Here is a 15,768-nt window from a genome sequence, read left to right on the forward strand (position 1 = left end):
GAAAACATTAAAAGAAGTACAAATAAAGTGATCTGGGAATTCGGGAGCTGCACTGTTTCACTCATTAATGCTTCACGCACCTTTCTTTACTTCATGCTCCACAGGTGGGGGCAAGGCCACCTCTACTGAAACCTGAGGAGGTATAGGGGTTTCTGCTTCAGGCTCCTTCTCTTCTTCCTCTTCTTCCCTCTGCCCATTTTCTTGGCCCTCTGCAGGTACTACCTGCAAAGTATCAGATAGGGAGGGACTCATAAACATTGACACATTTCTTTCCAGCCTCCAGTTTCCTGGTGAGAGAGGGTGTTATAGTCAACCTAGCATGTGCCTTCCACTAGGGGGCGATTTCATCTTTAAGTTTACCTATGTCAGATCCTGTGATTAACACAACTCTGCTACAAGGAAAACTAAGGCAGGAGCCACAAATTTTTCTGTACAGGGTAAGGTAGTAAATATTTTAGGCTTTGTGAGCCATACAGTTTCTGTTACAACTATTCAGCTCTGACTTTATAGCACTGAGCAGTCCCAAACAAGAGTACATGAGGTGGTGTGTTCTAATAAAACTTTATTATGGGCAACAGGTTAGATCTGGTAGTCCATTGATCCTTAAAATGACCAATTAATTCAACCCCATGCACAAATGGGAGATTTCCCCTTTAGGACTCCACCTTAGCTCTTCAGTTGCCTGCTCTGCATCCACTGCCCTCTCCCCTAGCGCTAGGGTGCAGGAGCCTTACCTGAGTGACAGTCCGGCATATTTTTAGCCCTTTGTCATGGGTCCCATCGTCACCATTACGCTCTGTCTCATCCTCAGAGATTCGGGAGTCATCAGCATGAAGATCCACGACAGCCTCCTGCCCCGCCAGGGGTTTGATGTCGGGGATGAGGCTCTGGGACACAGATACCCCCCACCCCGTTACACTGGGCCCATGTCTACTCTCACTTCAACATGTCTCATCCTCCCTTCCCTGGCTCCTCCCACCTCACCTTGAGTGATTCGGTGGTGATACTGATGGAAGGTTTCTTCTGTGTGGTGGCTGTGCTGGCTCCCCAACGCCGCTTCCGACCAGGCTGGCCCCCCTCTGTGTCACTGTTTCCAGCTGGTACCCCCTTGGTAGCTGCTGTCCCCAAGAAATAGGACAGTTAGATGGTCTTAAGCCCTCTGCTGGTTCACACCACAACACCCAAAGAGAGCCTTCAACTGGAATTTTAGTAAAAGGTTAACTTAAGAAATTTCTATTTGGGGACTGAGAAAATCATGCCTCAGAGTGAACAATAAAAGGGTTGGAACCTCTTCTGAAAGATGAAAACTACTCATCTCCGAAGGTAACAGGGATGGGTAATTGGGTTGGTGAGCAGTTAAAATTTTTGGTGGTAAAAATATCTAAAGTACTGGAAAAGACAGACTGAAGTGTGGGAATACAAAAAATAATAATAATACTGATACTAAAATCTCTAAGTAGTTAATTTAAGATCATGATGTGATCTGGTCATGCTTTAGGTTAATTTTCAGGCTGACATCTAAGTTACAATGCTCTATTACACGTTTGTCAGTTTACAGTTCCTCATTGGGAATATATTAAAAATGTTCTGTTTCAGGTGTGGGGCACTCTCATTTCCTCAGATGCTCTTAGAATAAAGCATACAGGAGTCCCTCAAACCTACTCCTTGTTTTGAGGGTTCAGATGTCTGAAGGAATGCATGTAGAACGAGATAAGAAATGGTTAAGATAACTCACGGTGTATCTTATTAGAGGTTAAGAAAGAAATGTGACTGGGGGAAAATGATATGGATGATTTAATGTTTTGAATTTCAAAATGGAATCCTACCTATGCCAAAATGATGTGGATTTGCTGGATGGAGATCATGCAGCGGGAAAGAGTGAACCCAAGAATGACACTGAGAGAGAATGGGAATCTATTCCTCTATAAATTGATTTTTATGATATTCCTGACCTTTATCAAGGATTTGGGGCTAGACTTACAGACAACGGAGATCTTCCTCTTGAATGATTTGGGCAGCGAGCTCTGTATAGAGGAGAAAAGGGGAAAAAAGAGAAAGAGACACACCCCACAGAGAGGGGGGAAGGAGGTTAGATAGGGGCAGTCTTAGCTTAAGCTCCAAAGACACAGAGAGAGAGAGACACAGAGACAGACAGAGACCAAAACAGAAGCGGCAACGGCAAAAACGAAGCAGAATCAATGCAAGTTAGAGAAAAAAATAAAATCAAACATCACAGCAGGGAAAAATCATCTAGTCCATACCACACCTATGTATTAGCTTAACCAGAAATAAGCTGGAAGAGGGATTCAGAAGCCTCCCAGCCCTTCAAAGGTCATATCCTCTTCCACTGTCTCTATGGGGCGAGAAGATGCCCAGCTCAAAAAGCTGTGCCCAGAACTGGGTCATCTAGTCCTCCTAGATCTTCCTTGCTAACTCAAGGAAAACATGAGGAAACTAGGAAAACCAGTTTTGGGATGGCAACTTTAGCAAGGTAAGCCTCTTCCTTTTCTCAACGTCCAGCCTGATGTCCACTCAGTGGCTTAGAGTTGTTAGAACAGCAGACTGTCAAGACTGCCCAGACCCCTGCCACACTGTAGGAAAGGGCAGCACCAGCTGCACTAGAGACGAGGCTTCTGAGCCAAGTGCCAGGAGAAAGAATTTAAAGGTGTCTGTGGTAAAGGAAGGTTTTTATGAAGGGCAGACTGTCCCCAAGGAGAGTTTCCAACTATTGTATGGAGCTCTAGCAGAGCCTGTTTCCTCCTCAACCAGGGAGTAAGACTTAGGGGCTCCGCTAAGGACTAGAAACTCCCAAACTTGCTTAAGCAAGTTTCTGTCCCAAACATTCAGTGGGAGAAAGACTATGGACAACAAAAAGAGGAAGAGAGAAAAGGGGAACAGAGCATTTTTAGATTTATGCTTATTTCTGGAAAAACTAAGAACTACCACCCTTCTAAAGGGTAAGGCAGGACCCTCTTGATGAAATCCCCTTTCCCCGTCCACCCACCACCCCCAGCCCCGTTTGTGTCGTCTAACCAAGTCTCCTTGGTCTCCGTTAAGGGCCAGCCTGACCCCTAGTCAGGCTGCTCTCGATGGGTAAGTTAGTGAGAAAAAAAAAGGTCTTAATTAAAACAGGAAAAACATGAACCAAATAAAATATAAATCCAATAAAGAAATCAGAAAAATAAAGATAAAGAAAAAATTAAAACAAAAGATTAAAAAAGAAGAAGAAAATAAAGAGGAAAATAAACTAGGAATATGACAAATGTTCCAGGTACCATCTCACACCTGGGATCTTCAGTTCAGCCAATCGCACCTCACTGTGTACTGTATCTAGTCAACCGCCGGTCCAATCAGAATGAGCCCTCCCTGCTAGGCGCTGTGCAATTGGTGGGGGGTTGGGTTGGCAAAAAAGGTGGGCGCACGGCGTGGTGGTCAGCACGGCACTGCCAGAGTCCTCCCAGGGGCGCAGGGGGGGCGGGAGGAAAACGTGTGGGGGGACGCTGCCCAGTTTCCATGATGTCAAGACAGTTCATTGGTGGTGGCCAGGCTCAGCGAGGGGTACAGGGGGGAAAAGGGCCAGAGACATCAGTCCCAGCCCTGTAGGGGCATCATCTTGCAGTCCCTGATGAGATGGCCTGTGAGTAGCAGGAATGGTCCTGGCCTTTTATCGTGAGAGGCAGGCAGGACCCTATGTCCACCAGTGGCAAGCTGCAGCAATACCACCACCCAATACTTGGAATCCAGGTGATGACTCCAGAGTCCCTTTCTCCTCTGCCTGTAACTGGGGAGGGGGTCCTCTCACCAAGTGGGATCATGGCACCTCTGATGAAGGCAGCCTGAGGGTAGAAGGTGGATAGCCCCAGGACCTGGCACACATTCAGCAGCAAGGTCAGAATGCTTTTCTTCTGAGAGTTGTGTGTGGCATCTCCTCAGGGACTCCAGCTGAGACAGTGGTTCCAGTCAGGTGGATGGATGAGCCCCTGCCTCCAGGGATGGAGGAGAAGTTGGAGCAACCAACATGCTGCCCTTCACCATGGACAACAGGGACCAAAGGAAAGTCCATCTGATGAGCAAGTGGTGATACATGGCTGGGCTGTCATCAGCATTAAATCCCTGGGCTCAGACCCTAGACTTCTCTGTAGGGTTCCTAGTCGTCACAGCTTAAGCCGAGAGCCCCACTCAGTATTTTACAGCATGGCACTGTAATCACAGACATTGACTCTTTAGGTGGTCTTGGTGCCCTAGATGGGAATCCCAACAGTCTGTAGCAAACAAGGCAACCCACAGTCCTCGAAAGGGTAAGGGCATGTGGGCAGGCGCCCCAGCACTGATACAAGCTCTTCTTGGGGTGTCCCAAATAGGGAGATGATGCAAGTCCACCCCTTTCCAAATGTTTTTTTGCTTTCTCAATACAAGTCTCTCCAAAACAGTGCTCTTCTTGGCCCCCTGATGTAAGCAAGGCAGGGAGGCAAAAGGGGGCCCATCACAGGATCCCATATACATGCCCCCCTCTGGCCAAGACACCTGGATAGCAGACTCGGCTCTGACTGGGCAGCTCAGTAGCAGCGGGTGGGTCCAGAGGAAGAGGCGGCATCAGCGATTGGCCAGTTGGGCAGGGTTATATTTTACGGGCGGATTACCGTACATGAGGTACTTGGACAAAGTTTTACGGGGAAGAAGGACCTTGTAATAAATAATATTCTGCACATCAAATCACTTTCACCGGCCCCCACCCCCGCAACACACACCAAAGAAAGGCTACACACACAACAGTCCCTCCCGCCCTGTTACCCCACTCCCAAACCCAGCTAATTCTTTCTCTATTACTTTAAGAGCCAAGAAGACTTCGCTGGCTCTGGTGGGGGAAGCCCCCTGAATTGGGTACAGGACACGAGATAATATGTATGGCAAAAAAGGAAGTACGGGGTCACAGAAATGGAGAAGGGCCTTCAGGATCACCGGAAATACTGGCTTCTAAGTAGCTACATCTCTGCAATAAGACCACTGGGGGGCAGATGAGGAACAAAAATTCCTCAGTATGGCTGGTCAGCTGAGAACCATCAAGGCCCACTAGATGGCGTTGAGCTACAACAGGCTCTTAAAAAGGAGGGAAAGCTAAAGGAGTTACCACAGGGAAAAAAAGCTCGGGGAGGTGGCAGGGAAAGCTGAGCCTGGGTGTTAGATAAAGGGCCATTAACTGACTTTCTCGTTAGTTAACAAACTTCCAAGAGTCTAGACTGCACTACTTCCCCATCAAAGAAAGAGAAACAAATGAGCCCTTGTCCCCATCACAAGGGGTCTCCCTTGCTAAACCAGCGAATTCTCCCTTGGCCCTATCCTGATCCAAGTTTCTGCCTAGCCCCTTCTTTAACTATCCCACTGTGGACAAGGGATCACCAGAGTGGTCCACTCCTTCCCCTAGGTGCACTCCTGCCCACCCACCTCAATGGGCAGCTTGAAGATTTACCTCTTTCTTCTCCTCATCTTCAGCACTACCCTCTGGGCGGTCATCATTGCTGACTTGGTCTGCAATAGGCATAGGGGGCTCTGGCACCTCATTTTCAGGTCTGTTTTCACTTGTGTCCATGGTCACTTCCTCCTTCTCCTCACTGACAGTATGGGGAGAGGTTGGGAGGGAAGGGCAGAAAAGAACCAAGGGGAAGAGAGAGCAAGATGTTAGGTTTTGGGTCAGGAAACCCCCATGCCTCGTCACTTGGGTGGGTTGGGAGGGCTGCTTTTCACATCAGACTAGAGACCTTTCCCCATCAGGAAAAGTTTTCCTTGGGGATAGTGCATAGATCAGAGCAACCACATCGACCCATGGCACAGACGGGATAAAACTGTGATGTGTGGAGTCAGGACTCCAACTGTTAGGTAATTCACCAGAGTACTCTTATTTGAAGGGAGACAGCCCCCCCTCCCCCACAAAATAAAAACCCTGGTCCCTCAAAAGTGACTGTGATTTGCCCACAACCCTGTGGCCTCCCTATCCTCTGGCCACAGGCACCTTTATTTAACAAAATTGCATGAGAAACTAAGGGAACCCTGATTATTTAAATAAGACGAGAAAGAATGACCAAGGCTGTGGCAAATGATGCCAGCCTTGTGTTTAATTAGCTGTTTAATAAGTAAAGGCCTACTGACCCACAGGATCTGGAGACACTAGAAATGGAGAGATGGTGGGGGCTGCAGGAAAAGTAGGGTTGGTGGGGGTTCAAGCTTCAACAAGGACCCTTTCTCACCTAAAAGGAAAAACTAAGACTGCCAGAAAATATGAATGCTTGGCAAAGAATCAGGCCACTTTTACCTGCTCAGAGGTGTAGGAATTGTTCTTACATTCTGCTTTCACCTAGTTTTCCCCATTCCCTCATTCCAACTTCCAAGAGATAAAGAGAGCAAGCCTCCCAGTCAGAACACACCCTCCCCCACACCATGTATCTTGCCCCCACAAACAATGACCCCCCCCCCCGCCCCACAAGTTATCTCCCATTTCTGGCAATGAATCCCAGAGCTTCACTTCAGGTAAACTATCTTCCCATCTTCTTTTTCTGTCTTCACCCTTAACTTCTCTCCCTAATCTCTCACCCACTCTCACCTGAACACTGGAGTAAAAAAAAAAATCAAGATGATCAGGGGCCTAAGTCTCAGAAAGGAAACCAAGCCTTCCCAGGCTGATAACCACCACCAGAAAATTCAGCATTCCCGACAGGCTGACTGACACTCAGAGGTCAGAACAGCCTCCTCAGAGCAGGCAGGGAGGGATGCACGGGAAGGGGGGAGGGGAAATCGGAACTGTGCCCCCAGCTAATAGGCCCCCACAGAAACACAAGATTCAACTGCCCAAATCTAAATAAAAAGCTTATCTAAAAAACAGCTATTTCCCACAGAGAGAGGGCAAGTGAGGCCAATTAGAAATCAGGCAGGAAGGACAAAGGAGGAAAGCAGAATGATTGAAAACAAACCAAAACGAAAAGACGGAATGAAGGCCATGGGGGAAGAGAAGGAAGATGAGGTGGGCCGGAGCGGTGGGGAATAGGGATACATGGAAATGTGAAGCTCTCACCCTTCTTTGCTTTCTGATAACATGATTTTTTTTCTCCCCCTGGAAGTGCTGTTTATCCCTTTCTGGAATGGAAGAAATAACAAAAACCAAACAAAAAAATCCTAAAAAATTTAAAAAACAAAACAAAACACCTTCCTTGTCCCAAGATCCCACCACCTCCTCCCCAGCCACCCGATCCAGAGAGAGAAAATCGAGATGGAGCAACTGGGGATCCAAAAAATGGTAAATGGGAAGGGAGGTGGTGGTGGTGGTAGGGGAGGCTAAAATAGATCTGGCTTTTAAGAGATAAGCGTTAAGTCCTCACGGCAAACCCCGAATTCGGCTGGATTGGTCTCTCTGGAGAAGGAGGAGGAAGGAGGCCAGGCTGCTGGTAGTGGCTGGCTCTATTGTATTGGCGGAGCAGCGGCGATCAGCCGGAGACATGCAGGGGAGCCATCTTGCCACTTACCCAGCAGCCCGTGTGTGCGGATGGGGGAGGGCCCTGCTGCAGCAGGGGAGGGGAAAGAGAAAAGGGAGGGTGCTGAGTGAGCAAGGTTCTTATCCCCCGGCCGGCCACAGGGAGCTCACTGCTGGCTCAATAGGCCTGGCTTTTTTCCTTCTTTTCTCAGGTTACAACAGCTATCCAGGCCTAAACCCACAGGGAGAGGGTGCTCTCTCCTTGTCTTCCCAGGGGGCGGGGGAGGGGGCTGGGTGGAGAGGACATACAAAGTTACAGCTGCTGCTTGGAAGATTCCAGAGGATAGAAGGAAGGAAAACAGCAGAGCTGGGAGTGAAAAACGATTAAGGAAGGAAGATAACAAAGCCAAAGTTGAAAGAGACACAGCATGGAGAGTCAGGAGCAATTTATGTGCCCATTTTCCTCTCTCCAAGAAACTAGCATGGAATGTTGAAACCAGATAAACCAGTCAGCTGTCCAAGGTGAGGAGGTGGGATGAAAACTGGCACTATTCAGTCACTACAGTAACTTGCTTGCTTGCCCCTAGCAATGACCACGTGTTACTACTCCAACCTCTCCTTTCTCCAGGGATGTTGAAAGGAGTGGGTAAGCAGAGTTCCTTTTTGAATTACTAGTAGAGGTGGGAAGAGGTGTCTCTGAAGAGATGACAGACGACTTTGTTTCACAGTCTTTAATAAGGTCACCCTGCCCCAGGGTCCAGTGGAGCCAGGAAAGGATAAACAAGGTAAGGGGGCCTTGGGTAGTGGAAGCACGAAGACCACTTCTTGGAGCAAGGGCTCCAAGGTAGGGCTCTGAAGGAGAATAATAAATTGAAGTGAGAGCGCTATTACACAGGGCAGGAGCGATCTGCTGGGCAGAAAGTGATTAGGAACTAAATGGAAATTATTAATTACAGGCATTCTCACAGGACTGAATATGAAACGGGAAGCTGATTCTAACCATTCAAAAAGCACTCAGTGGATGCTCAAAATGCTCATCTGTGCACTCCTTTTGTACCCTACTGGCAGTAGAGCTTCTGAGTACCAAAAGCTTAGTATTTACCTCATTTGGATTACCAGAGCTTTTTTAGGCAAGAATAAAATTTCCTCCCTGCTTCTTAAAAATCTTAAACTTACATGCCAAATGCATGCTAAAGCCGCTATGCAGTGTATACATTACTCTAAAAGTTCTCTGTCTGCTCAGTAAGAGCTCTGGAGTCAAACTGGCTAGGGCCTAATCCTGGCTTCAGCCGCACCCCCAAACAAGTTGTATGATCCTAGGCAAGATCCCGAAACACTCCATGCATCTCTTTTCTTAAACTGTGGAGATAGTAACAATACCTCTCTCATGGAACAGTGTGATAGGGGTTCCCTCTTAAGCATCTGGCTTGAATGACACCTCAAGTCAAAGTAAGGATGTGCATAAACACATGTAGTGTTAATAAGCCATTATCTCATTTGATGCCACCTATGGAGGGTTTTTGTTTCCTCAAGGAATAGGCCGCTCTTTCTCTGATAAAAAGGCTTTCACTAATTGCTTGACAGGTTTTCAGCAAACCCCTTCTCACTATGTATAATAACCACTAGTTTACTTGCCCCTCACCTCCATCTTGCAGAGTTCCTCAAGGTCATGGACTGCATCCCTTGGCCCCTAGCCCAAGGCCTAACACAGAAAAAATGCTCAGTAAACATTTCTGAATTAAGCTGTTATTTGGGGTACTGGGGGACACTTTAATAAGTGATTGCTGAACTAAAAGTTTTCTTAAAAAATTTTTTTAGATACAATTCCCACAGAGAATGTTACCTTCAAATATCCTCGAATAAATGTTCCCTGTCCATCAACTGTATCAAAATACTTTCAGCTGCCAATTTGCCTCTCCAGAAGTAGCTTCCTTGGAGAAAATTTTCTTTTACTGGAAATTCTATCTCGTTTTTTCAAGAATAAGAATTTTACCATGTTATCCTTGGCATTCTTAAGACAGCAAGTTTGTACTGTCTATTTCTCCATGAACATTTCTGCAGGATCCAAAAATTTCCAAGGCTTTATTTTCATAAGAAAAAGAATTGTTGAAATTATCCCAAAAGGGGACTCATACTTATAGGACCAGTCCCAAAGTCTTGTTAGCTATATGTCAGAGCCCCCACACAGCTCTGCTTTGTAGTCTCTTTTAGACCGAAGGCATCTCCCTTCCCATTTAAGTTCTTGCACAAATGTTTATGATATATTTTGAAATGTATGTGAAGTTGCATGGCAGTTAGGGGTGGGGGATATCTATTTTTAAACAGCAAACGAAGATTCTGTAGTCTGGAAGAAAAGTATAAAACTACTTATAGACTAATAACATCACATTACAGTTCATAACTGAGTATGAGATTCAGAGAGGCTAATGGAAAAGGAAATTTCGTAGGCATATATGTTCTGAATTTTAGTTTTTATAGAAAATTCATGGAGAACTGAGGACCTGATGAGAAATTTAATAAGAAATAGTGGAACTTAACAACCCCTTAGGCAGTGAGATTTAAATATTGAATACTCTCAGGAGCATATTATTTCTAAAAAAACCAAGGACAGTATGCTTTGGGGTGGGGTGGGGGGGCTGGGGGCGGGGGAAGAGTTGTCCTTAGATGCCAATTTCTTAGTGAGCAAACTCTATTGATGACAATTCTTTATTATGAATCATTTACCGTATTGGCACTGTAGGTCCCCTGGGGAGTATCAATTACACTGTCATATTGGCTTAAAAGACCACTTCCTTCCCCCTACTCAGGCAAAAGGACAACTAAGCATGGTGCCAAGAGCCCTAAATTGCTATTGTCTGCAAGGTTTGTGTACACAAGAACATTGTATTTATAAAAATTCAAGTTTGAATTAACTACTGCTGGATAATACAACTGCCCACACAAAGTCCCCCCCGCCCTTTTTTATGTAAAAAGAGTACCATTATTTTCTGCCAAAGGCGGTCATTTTTGTTATATCCATAGCAGGCAGAAGATTGGATTTTGGAATATGGCTCAATGAAATAAAACTGAGGGCTCACAAATTCCTGCTCCAAGCAATGAAGAAGATACCTTACCTCAAATCTAGAATTCCTCAGGGCATAATCAGAATCAGAATGGATTTAACCAAGCATAGCAAAAATAGTTAGGCAATCTCTTCCAAGTGGTGAGAGGACCTTGAAGTAAAGTCTGTTTTTTAAACATTTTACTGAATCAATAGGCCCTAGGCTCTGTTTTTATTAGTCATGTGACTTCTCGTTGAGATAGAAAACCAAGGTTAAGCCACAAATGGTCTTTTCTACTTAGCACTGCTGATCCCATTTTTAAAATTGGCCAGGGCTCCCGAGGTCATCAGGCTGAAAGCTAGGACTATAGTGGGTGAGAAACCAGGAGTGTTGGGTATTAGTTGTAGTAGGGCCTCCAGAAAACCTTCTCAAAGATATGTTTACCAAATCCAATGCCAGAATAGCTTCTGGGTTTAGGCCTTTGGGCATGTCTTTTTGTTAGGCTGCTCAACAGACCATCTGGAAGGCAGGCAGAAGGAAAGCAGGTAAGACGGACATGTGTGAGCTACTCCTGAGCTCACGCTGCATTTCTAATCTATAGGCTGCTACACTGAAGGCTGCCTAGGAAACAATGGACAATCTCAGTATTTTCAAGGTGTCCCTTGCCTATCACCTTGCTAGAATCATGTGACTAGATTACCTAAATCATAAAATGAAGATCAAAGCCACCTTCACCTGGGGAGAAAAACTCTATATATAACTCCAAGCCTCATTTGCCCTGGACTTGCATGTGGAAGTCCAGAAATAAAGGTGCTTCTAAACAGCATAAAGTGCCAGTCTATTGCCGGGATCCACAGAATTTTAAGGCAAGCAAGGAGCATTTTAGAAAATTACTTGTTTCTCAAGATAGATAGGAGGCAGCTCCTCATACCTAATTAATAGCAAGTTTTCAACACCTACTTTGAAACTGCCATTATACAAAGAACATGTAATACCCCCATGGGTTGGGGAAGGAAAGGCAGGTATTCGGTATTATCTTTGATGGACATGGAAGGAAAGGTGTCACCCCATTTCCTCATCGATGGTGTAGCTGGGAAAATCCTGAACACCTTCCAGAATCCGCTGGGTTTTCACTTTATGATCCTAGAAGAAAAACCCTTTTCGAAAGGATAATGTACCCATCCCCAAATTGAAAAATAGAAACTTTTCAAAGGAAGTAGAACGAACTTTTGGCTTTCGAACCAAAGTGTAATGGCCACAAGATGGCAGCAGAGGCAAGAATACTGGAATGGACATTAGCAAGAGTATATCCCAAGGCAAAAGCTATGTAGTAAGGAGTACAAAATTATTATTAAAGTCATAAGGAGATAATAAAATCATGTCACCTGCTCACCACCCTCCAAAATCAGAGGTAAAAGACAGTCTAAAGCTCTCAGAAGAGTGTAAATTATTAGACTTTTACATAAAGGGAAAAATCATACTGGTATATATTAGCGTTAAAACACCACAAAAATAAACAACTTTAGACCAACTGTCTACACAAGACATTCACCAAAGCGGTACAAGATTCCTGATGTCTAAAAACTAAGCAATCTTATTTCCACAGTGCTTTCCTTTTTCATTTCCTATGATACTCTGAAGCCAGGAATGTTGGTTCGATGGCTTCTTAATTTTGAATATTAGCTCAGAATAATGAATGACATATATGTTCAATAACAAATTTAATTTGATATGAATATATTTCTAGAACTAAACTTAAGGAATTAAAAAAATCCACATTACTTGTAATAAATGGTACAATCAATTTAAGGGCCTTAGGGGCTCGGGAAGAAACTTCTGACTTGATATGTACTTCATATTTTACTGTATTGTATGCTATAAGAGTTAAATAGATTGTGCTTAATAAAATGACAGCTAATGACCAGGGAAAATACAGAAACTAAAACATAGCACCCTCTTGTGTCTTTCTTTATAGACCTTCAATATCCTTTATTAACCTGTGATCCCAGGCTTAGGAATAGCTGGTAAATTCGAGTTAAAGATTGAGTTAGGATATCCCAAGTCAACTTCCTTACACTGTCTTAAGTATGGAAACAGAAGCCTCTGCTGCCTGCTCTTTAAAATTGACTATTTTGGTTAGATGATCACAGATATGGGTTTCCTTATGCTCTCACCACTTTTCAGACCTCCTTGAGAGTTCAGGTGTCAGCTCCCAACATAGTAACTAAAGTCTAGCCTTTGTCCAGATAAAGCTCTGCCTTCATGTTTTATAAGAAAACTAAGACTGCTTAGTCAAAGAACCCTAGGAGCAAAGAACTATTCCACATTCCTAGCTCCTTGTTATACCCCCGTCAAGATAAATCACTTACACAGTGTGATGAATCCTTTCTGATTCTGGTAGGTGAGAAGTTGAAGTCTCTGAGGTTTGGGGCTGTGTGGCAGCTGGTGGCTCTGCCTCTTCAGCTTCACACTTCTTTGGGCTCCCCTGTCAGGACAAACATAGCAAAACAAACATAGCAAAACAAACATAGCGACATCCTTAAATCTGCTTGGTTCCTCCTTCTTTAACCTGAAGCTGGTGAAAAACAGAGCAGGACATACACCATGCCAGCTCCACACATAGCCCTATCTATCTTTGTTATTTCATTGTAGAAAGAAGAATGGAATATTGCTTAAAGAACTGCTATGCCAGCAATTATTTTATTAGAGCTTTTAGAGAGAACTGAGAACAGGCTTCCTTTTGGGCAGAAAAAATAAGTTCTGAGGAAGAACGGACTCTGAGAGCCCTGGAGATGAGAACTCAGCCTCATGTAGTTTTCATGAACCAGGGAATTAAAAATTAGTTAAATGGAATCTAACAGGTCTTCCCAGCCTTCTACATTTCTACTGAATCTTGTCCAGACTGAGCTTTCATTTTATAGTTAAAACAAAAGGGAAGATCATGCCTAATCATCTATCTCCCTCTAAGGAGAGGACATAATAGCCTACCGGCTCAGGCTGTACCCTCTGGGTCACATGCTTTTCAGCTGGCTCTGGTTGGCTCATAGGCCTCACTCGCATAGAGGATGAGGTGGAAGTCCTCTCCTTTGGCTCGAGAACTTGCAGTTGTGGCACTGGTGGAGCTGCAACCTCCTGACCAGAAGAGAGATCTTTGGTTTCAGTGTAGCTGGTGTTGCTGTCTCTGGAGACTCCAGGGCTCAGAGACTAAAGAAATAAAAGACATTAAGGCAAATTATTTTATGTGGTATATATTCAGTAGATCACTGAGTTTTCCAACTCCTGCTGACCCAATATTTTGGACTTCTCTGTCCTTATGTTTATTCCTGTTTGAGTTTGTGATCTTCTGGATTTCCTATTCAAATTTCTTAAGTCTCAACTAGGTGCTGGGTACTGGAATACACATGTAAAGAAGCATGCCCATACCCTCAAGAAGTTTATAATCTAGTGGAGATGGGTAAATTAATTTAAATTTAAAAAAAAATCAAAATTCGAATTTCTTTCCTTGGAATCAAAGGGGTTCAAAATGAAAAAGGACCCTATTTAGGGATCAATGAACTGAAAATTAGACTCTTAAAATGAAGGGAAAGTAATCAATGAACTCGGAACTAAAGGAAGACTTTCCTATTCCCGCCAGAAATCATGATAAGTTCCCCTAAGGCTGAAAAACACTGGCATACAGACAGAACATCAATGTACCCAGGAGTCCGCCACACTTACTTTCCTGCTGTTGCTTGATGCTGAACGAGAACGGGAACGTGACCTGGACTCTGATGTTGATCTGGAGCCCATCTTGGATCTACCACGAGGGTTGGCATGAGCTATCTCTCTCTGCTTGGATCTTGGAGGTGAGTGAGATTGAGAGCGTGAACTGTCAGGAGAGCGAGATCTTGATCTAGAACTTGAGGATGAAGATGAGGAGGATCTGCTAGAGGATGAGTCAGCTGACCGCTTCAATCTGTGGCTTGGGAGAAGGGTATGAGAAGCCCTTCTGCCTTCCTTCTGTTCAACAGACGGCTGTTTCAGAGATTCTTCAGTGATCCCTTTGGTTGGTGCTAATTCCTCAATTTTTAGAGGGGGTGGGGCAGCAGATTTGTCTGACTCTATTCCAAGACCTTTCTGGGTTGAGGACTCAGCTAGTGTGCTTTTCTGACTTAGAGGCAAAACACTCTCCTCTGGCACTTTCTCTGCTGGAGATTCTGCTTTGGTGTCTGCAGGACTTGACAAAGTAGACAAGCCTCCTACCAACTGAACAGTATGCTGAGATAGTAATAGCTCCCTGGCCTCGGCATCTGTATTAGGAGGAGATAACTGAGTGAGAACAGGGGGGGCTGGGCCTTCCATGGGCTCAATTTCTTCTTCACTCTGGAGTTGTGTATTAGGTAGTGGAGGAGATGCTTCCTTGGTAAGTAAAGGTGGAGGAGTCTCCTCCTCACTGGCAGTTTGCTCTGGTTGTAACACAACAGGGGCCTTCTCCAGATCTTCAGTCAATCGAGGAGGGGAAGGTGACTTTGATTTTTCCTCCAAGCCTTTTGATGATTTTATTTGTCTTTCTTCTTCAAGGGGAGAAACTGTTTTCATCTCTTTCTCCTGCTGATGTCTGGCCAGATGACCTCTTCTACTAGCCTCTTCCTGGGACCTTGTAACTCTCCCTCCTCTCTCTAACCCTTCTTGTTCCTGGGATCTTATAATAGTTTGTGGTCTCTCTTCCACTACCTCCTCTGGTTTTGCTCTGGGCATCTCTTCCCTCTTTTCTTCCTCAGACTGTTTCAGAACTGGTGCATCCCTAGATTTTAGTCCCTCATCATCTTCTTCCTCCTCTTCCTCCTCTTCCTCCTCTTCCTCTTCCTCATCCTCTGTTTTCAAATTTCGATCTGCTCTGATCCTCAGATTTCTGGAAGGTGTTTCTTGATCTTCCTCCTCCTCAGCAGCCTGGCTGCACTCAGAGAGTTTAGCTGCTCTTGCCTGAAAGAAAAAGATAAGATACATAATTGCTCCAAGTATATTTCCTCACTATCAACAGAAGAGAAAAAGTATCTCGAGATACACACAGAAAGGAGAAATTCAATGTCGTACACTTTCACCAACACAGAAACTAGTTTGACAGCAGACAAACATGACTGATATGGGCGCTTATGGGAATCAAAATAGAATGACTGAAAGGAATGTAATAATGAAACTTCTACTAGTTCATTTTTTAGCTTTGAACTTGAAAAATAAACTAAAAAAAAAATACACACATACATACAAACTGAACATCTAGAAAATGGA

At 44.6% G+C, this 15,768-nt stretch overlaps 1 protein-coding gene across 9 annotated transcripts in view; it reads right to left on the reverse strand.

Annotated features, from left to right (window-relative positions):
- ACIN1 (apoptotic chromatin condensation inducer 1) overlaps nucleotides 1-15,768 on the reverse strand; it is a 30,693-nt gene that overhangs the window by 3,391 nt on the left and 11,534 nt on the right. For 2 of the 9 annotated variants that reach the window (XM_023538146.1, XM_023538140.1), the window contains 9 exons: nucleotides 14,218-15,462; nucleotides 13,489-13,704; nucleotides 12,870-12,985; nucleotides 9,102-9,161; nucleotides 5,468-5,609; nucleotides 1,982-2,024; nucleotides 985-1,118; nucleotides 735-887; nucleotides 81-222 (listed from right to left, as the gene is read on the reverse strand). In XM_023538146.1, coding sequence (XP_023393914.1) covers nucleotides 81-222; nucleotides 735-887; nucleotides 985-1,118; nucleotides 1,982-2,024; nucleotides 5,468-5,609; nucleotides 9,102-9,161; nucleotides 12,870-12,985; nucleotides 13,489-13,704; nucleotides 14,218-15,462 — 2,251 coding nt within the window. Of the gene's footprint in view, nucleotides 1-80; nucleotides 223-734; nucleotides 888-984; nucleotides 1,119-1,981; nucleotides 2,025-5,467; nucleotides 5,610-7,063; nucleotides 7,126-7,367; nucleotides 7,527-9,101; nucleotides 9,162-12,869; nucleotides 12,986-13,488; nucleotides 13,705-14,217; nucleotides 15,463-15,768 lie in introns of those variants that run through there. The other 7 variants (XM_023538143.1, XM_023538141.1, XM_023538142.1 and 4 more) reach the window with 7 other exon arrangements.

The sequence above is a fragment of the Pteropus vampyrus genome, unplaced genomic scaffold, assembly GCF_000151845.1.
Source record: "Pteropus vampyrus isolate Shadow unplaced genomic scaffold, Pvam_2.0 Scaffold213, whole genome shotgun sequence".
NCBI lineage: Eukaryota > Metazoa > Chordata > Mammalia > Chiroptera > Pteropodidae > Pteropus > Pteropus vampyrus.